This window comes from Myotis brandtii, unplaced genomic scaffold (assembly GCF_000412655.1).
Source record: "Myotis brandtii unplaced genomic scaffold, ASM41265v1 scaffold303, whole genome shotgun sequence".
NCBI classification, from domain to species: Eukaryota; Metazoa; Chordata; class Mammalia; order Chiroptera; family Vespertilionidae; genus Myotis; species Myotis brandtii.
Window position 1 is genome coordinate 4,668,513 of NW_005361573.1, and position 6,161 is coordinate 4,674,673.

Below are 6,161 nucleotides of genomic sequence, written 5' to 3' on the forward strand. Positions count from 1 at the left end.
CCTGGGGGTGACTGCGGTCACCAACCATTCTACGGGGGCCACTTCCCAGGGACAGGCCCGGGCCACACAGGTGTTGACAAGGTAACCAAACGTTCCTCAACTCATGGGAGGAGTATTCCCAACACCCCACAGACTTGGTAATGTGCAGTCCTTTCTTTTTTAAAAAATTTATTTATACAAGTAAAATGCAGAGCAATTTCCTGCGCTTTATATGCAAGTATCAGAATGAGGTATATAAAACATGTACACAGAGAAATGTTTTCATAGAAAAGTAGAAACCAGTGATGTTCTCTTCAGCATCACTGAACCCCAAAGGACCCCCTGAGGCCTGGGTTCCCTCAGCAAACCACCCCCAGGAACAACCACCTGCTAGAGAGAATGGGCCCCACAAACGCCCCCTCGCTCTCCACGTGGGGCAGTGGAAGGGCCCTGGGGCAGAAAGCTCTGTGGCATTGCTAAGGCCTCCAAATGCGACGTCAGGACTGGGGGGCCCTGGCGCGCCGCTGGCACAGTGTAGCACAGTGGGTGGGGAAATGTCCTCTCCTCTGGCCCATGCCGGTCACTTTATGACTTTGGGTGTCCCTTTCGCCCTCTGGGCTTGGGGAACCCTAGGGTCTTGTCCAATGGTTTTATGACTGTTTTACAAGTTAGGGGTCGTGACCTGGCTCCATTCTCAGAGGCAGCTCACAAGGCCCCGCAGTGTAATTCCCACAGGTAAGCTGTTGTCTTAACCCCACAAAAGGAAGAGGTCACTGTCCACCTTGGAGAGAGACTGTCTCGGGGGCACCAGGCCCACCTCAGGTCCTGTGCGGCCTGAGGCATCCTTTACCCTCTTCCTAAGCGAAATGTTCAGTGCAGTCCTTCCTGTCCTTTTTTAAAAAAATATGGAACGCTTCACGAATTTGCTTGTCATCTTTGTGCAGGGGCCATGCTAAATCTTCTCTATCGTTCCAATTTTAGTATACGTGCTGCCAAAGCGAGCACCTTCCTTTCAAAACAGGAAGTCACTGGGCCTAGCCTGGCCCACTACTGTCAAGGCATGTCACCGCCGGCAAGTTGGGGCACACCTAGTACCCCCAGCCTGGATCCCATTCTCAACCCACACTTTTGATTATTGTACAAACTCATTTCTGGTTCTCAGAGGTCAGTAGGGAGTTCCATCCCAAATACTGTTTAAACTAAATACAGTTTTTTAAATGTTGCCTCTCAAACTGCTTGGCCTGAACTACGAATAACAGTGTGCGCCACTCAAGCCCGCCGAGAACAAACAGAAAGGTGGAGACTGAGGCCACGCTAGATCATAAAGCTCAGAGGAGCCCAGGGGAGCTCCCTGTCCGTCCCTGATTCAGTTTCAGGACACAGGCAGTGTCGCAAGCCCTTGTCAGCAGCACTGCTGTGGCAGCTGCCACTGTCCCCATCCACGGACAAAACCCTGCTGCAGGGGTTGGAGAAAGAGCATTGGTAGCAACCTACCCAACTTCGCCCTCAGTCGACAGTGCAACCCGCGTCTGTCTTAGGGCTCACCGAAAACCAAAAGGGAAAAAAAAAAGTGGGGGGAGGGTTTTAACCACAACAAAAAGTGTAGATCTTCCCAGCTGTAGGAGGGTAGGCCATCCTGCACCAGTGTCGGCACGGGGCTCCTGCCCATTGTGGGGGGCTCAGGCCCCAGGAGTGCCTGCCTGGCCCATAAGGGGGGCATCACCCTCCTGAGGGTCGACTGGAGTCTGACTGGCGTGGACCACAATGGTCTTCTCATCCACGATCTCACAGGTGGCGTTGGTGAAGGCAGACAAGGGCAGCGTGATTGGCTGCATCTCCCGCTCATACATTTTCTGGTCATACTGCTCTTTCAGGCCCTTCGCCCTGGCAAGAAAAGAGGGACGCGTTCAGGTTGTGTCTCTTGCATGGCTTTGCTCATTCGATAGGCCCAGGCAGGGCAGGTGCTAGCTGCAGTCACAGCAACCCAGTGGCTGACGTACTAGATTTCTCTCTTTTTTTAAATATATATATTTTTATTGACTTCAGACAGGAAGGGAGAGGGGAGAGAGAGAGAGAATGATGAGAGAGAATCATCAATCGGCTGCCTCCTTTACGACCCCTACTGGGGATCAAGTCCCCAACCCGGGCATGTGCCCTGACCCGGAATCGAACCCAGGACCCTTTAGTCCGCTCTATCCACTGAGTCAAACCGGCTAGGGCCAGCCTTCCTTATTAAGAAAGCATGCAATAAATGTTGGCTGCTACTGTAATTGTTTAACCTGATGGGTGCTCTGTTTACATTTAAAACTTATGATACTCTTGGGGTGGGTAGGTATGATGTGTGTGGAGGAGGGATATATCCCCATTTCACAGTCAAGAAACCGAGGTGCAGAGTAGCAACATCTATACTCAACAGCTCTTTCCAAAACAATCTTTTCTCTGATTCTGGGGAGAGCTTGCCTTTAGCCCAGGTGTGGTTTCCTGCCGTATAGTCTGTACTGTACTCAGTGTACTTTTGCAGAGGAAAGGGAGGAGGGGGTCTTGTGGTTAGTAACAGGGAGTCTGGTGACTCGTGCCTTGCCCTGAGTTGACCGTGCCTTGCCCTGAGTTTACCGTGCCTTGCCCTGAGTTGACCGTGCCTTGCCCTGAGTTTACCAGAAGGTAAATTCTAGGCCTCAGGGAAATCACATGACAGTCTGGAGGAGTGAACCTGCAAGAAAGGCCTGGCCCCCTCACCGGCATGAGAACCCAGCTCAAGATGAATAACGTTTAGCCCCGGCCGGTTTGGCTCAGTGGATAAAGCATCCGCCTGGGGGACTGTAGGGTCGTGGGTTCGACTCCAGTACCTTGGAAAAATGTTTAGCCAGTTCACCTGGAGGCCTGGAAACGGTCACAAGATTGGAGGAGAGTCCACTGCGGCCAGTGGCTGAGGAAGGAGGGCTACACTCCGCCAACATGGTTTGATTCTGCCCACAAATTGTAGGTCAGGGCCACCGCACCATTTCATCTAACGCTCTGAAATGAACAAGCCAACCGTCCCACCGGCACATCCCAAGGGCAACAAACTTAGACTGGCAATCAGGAGAATCCTCTCACTCGGGTCAGTACTTCCCCTCTCTGTGCCTCTGCTTCCTGAATCACAGAAAACCAGAGAAGGAAGAAGGCTTGGCTTGGAGGGCACTAGTAAGAGTGCCCACATTTTACAGAAAAGAAAAACAGTTTATGACCACAGAGCTAAGCCGTCACATGCCTCAGTCACATGCCTTAGCCACAGCAATGCTCTGGGGCAGGAAATAGAAGCACCTTGCCCACAGTCACACAGATAGCGAGTTCGAGGCAGTGCTAAGAGTTGGCCTCACCAAATGCTAGGGGTGTGCTCTCAGGCAAGGTACACCTCCTCTCTTGTCCCAATTTCCTAATCTGTAAAAGGGGGATGGGGGGGTAATAACAGCATTTGCCTCATAAAGGTGATGGTGAGAATGGAGTTACAGCCTGTAAACTGCTTGAAGCAATGTCTGGCATCTGCTGTTTCCTATTGTTGCTTTTGTTGTTATTACGAACACTTCCTTTTTTCATCTGTAAATGAGCAGACTGACTATGTATCACCTCTAAGGACACCTGAGATTTATTTAGTGCTGGGTGATCGACTCGGGCTACGGGCTCAGACATGGCCCTGGCCACTGGGAAATGCAGGCTACCATGTCACTTCCCTTACAGAAAGCCTCCTCAGACCCTGGAGAGAAATATTACACTCAGGGCTGAGGTCCCCTGATTTTGCCCAAGAATGGCAAATAATTTCCCCAAAGTCAGTCCTGTAGAAAGGAACGCAACTCGGCCTTATCATCATACACCTGTCACAGACTTCGATAGCCTTTCCACATGGTCGCTCAAACAAGCATTCCTCCTCCTGCAGTCCCAGCCACAGGTCACGTCCCCGAGTTCCCCAGGTAGCCTCTTTGGCTCCCTATGCTATGAGGAGTGAGTAAACAGGCTCTCTGTCCTCCAACTCACTTTCTTCCTCCTGTCCTAGAGGAGATTCTTATGGCTCAGGAAATTCAGGCCCCAGTGGCAAAAGTGGTGGCTGGGGAGCTCTTTAGTAGCAGAGTTTTCTAGCTCCCAGAAAGAGTGCAATCTCTGGATCCCTGCAGTGAGTGTCCGGCCTGATTTCTGCAATGCCACTCACATCCACACCAGACACACAGGATTACACATCGGGGAATTGGGTGTCAGAAAAGCTGGGCTTCAATCCATGTTCTGCCACTCCCAGGCAGAGTGACCCTGGGTGAGTCACTTCACCTCTCTGACAAAGGTTTCCTCGTTGGTAAAATGGGGAATGAGAACTCCTACCTCACAAGGCTTTGGGGTGAGGAATAAAGGCATCAAAGGAAGGGGTTTGTGTACAAGGTCACCTGGTAAAGACGAGAACCAAGTGTCTACTAGACATCTTGAGCTGGTTTCCCCTTTTTCCACACCTCCCTTTCTTTTTCTTTTTTTGTTGTTACTCCTCACCCAAGGATATTTTTCCATTGTTTTTTAGAGAGAGTGGAAGGGAGAGACAGAGACAGAGAAGCATCGATGTGAGAGACACATGTCGATTGGTCGCCTTCACACGTGCCCCTACCAGGGACAGGGGTCCAGCCTGCAACCGAGGTACATGCCCTTGATGGGAACTGAACCCATGACCCTTCAGGCCGAAAGCCCACACCCTTTCCACTGAGCCAAACAGGCTAGGGCCTCACTTTTTGGGGGGGTAAGAATGCCATAAAGGAATCTGATTCGACTTTGTGTACCTTCCTCCCCTCCTCTGAGGGACGCCCAGAAGAGAAGCTACTGACCTCTTGTAGGTGTATCCAAAGATGATGCCAACTCCGATGGCAACGATGATCACTATCATGCCCATGCCCAGCACATTGCCTGCCAAGGAAAGGACACAAGTCTGCATTAGCCGTGCCCCGGACAATACGCAAATATTCCTTCATGAATCCCATATAAGGACAGGGGTGGAGCAGTCATACCCAGGATCCCCAAGTCCTTCTTCTCCTTGGAGTTCGCCCGGACCCCCTGCACGATCCCAATCACGGGCTGCACAGTTGCGGCCTGGCTCCGGACGGACAGGGAATTGGCAGGAGCAAACAGCTGCCCCTCATCTCCACTTGGCACTGCAAACGCCTCCTCCGTTTCTGTCTTGGAGGTTGGCAGGTCCTGGGACACAGTTTCTGGAGGCGAAGTAAGTGGAAAACAACTCTCATCAGAGGGTGGTCGGAGTGAATGCCGCAGCGGAACCTTCCTTCCCGTGTGCTGGGGGAGCTGAGGGATCCAGCTCAGAATGACCCGCACACATTGACACCAAACTCCCCTTTGGGCAAGGCCAGGCCTGCGAGGGCCACACCATCCCTGGGACAAGGCCAGTGTGAGGGCAAGGCCCTAAGAAAGGGCCTCTCCCGCCTCCCACGTCTTCATTTGTCCTCAGTGGTTCTCAACCTGTGGGTCGCGACCCCTTGGGCGGTCGAACGACCATTTCACAGGGTTCGCCTAAGACCGTCCTGCATATCAGATATTTACATTATGATTCATCTCAGTAGCACCATGACATTTATGAAGTAGCAACGAAAATAATTTTATGGTTGGGTCACAACATGAGGAACTGTATTTAAAGGGCCAGAAGGTTGAGAACCGCTGGTCCAAATCCTTGCCATCTTCCAACATCCAGCTCCATTGCCATCCTCTGCAAGCGTCACCCCCGACTCCCCTGGGCAGCTCCCATTTATGGAGCCCACGCTGTGTGTGTGCCAATCCCCAGGTTGCATCTTTACACGTATCCATTGGAGCCTAGAAAACTGTCTGGCTGCCTCGGGACCAACACGCCTGAGCCCTGGAATCTAAGAACCTGGGATTCAAATCTGAACGCTGCCATTCACTGCCTCCCTAAGTCACTTCTCTGATCCCCCCCCCCCGCCCCCCCAATAACTTCTTCCCATGGAGGGGGGTTGTGAGCAGAAGATAACACACAGCAGGGAAACCACAAACTTGTTCAGTCAAGGCTGAACGGATCGCTAAGGGCGCCGGACCAGGCCCGCGGGGCTGGGCCTCGCCCCCTTCCGTTGTTTACAAGGCGCTCCCGGAAGGAAGCTGAGCTCACGGGCGGCGGCAGCCAATGGGCTTTGCGCCCCGCGGCCTGGAGA

The 6,161-nt window shown here is 52.4% G+C and overlaps 1 protein-coding gene across 1 annotated transcript in view; it reads right to left on the reverse strand.

Moving 5' to 3' along the window:
• Positions 1 to 151: 151 nt before the first annotated feature.
• The window catches only part of PIK3IP1 (phosphoinositide-3-kinase interacting protein 1), an 8,042-nt gene continuing 2,032 nt past the window's right edge, over positions 152 to 6,161 (reverse strand). Inside the window, exons 3-6 of the mRNA XM_014542433.1 lie at positions 5,369 to 5,373; positions 4,995 to 5,195; positions 4,815 to 4,893; positions 152 to 1,863 (exon numbers count right to left, since the gene is read on the reverse strand). Coding sequence (XP_014397919.1) covers positions 1,659 to 1,863; positions 4,815 to 4,893; positions 4,995 to 5,195; positions 5,369 to 5,373 — 490 coding nt within the window. The 3' untranslated portion in view covers positions 152 to 1,658. The remainder of the gene's footprint in view (positions 1,864 to 4,814; positions 4,894 to 4,994; positions 5,196 to 5,368; positions 5,374 to 6,161) is intronic.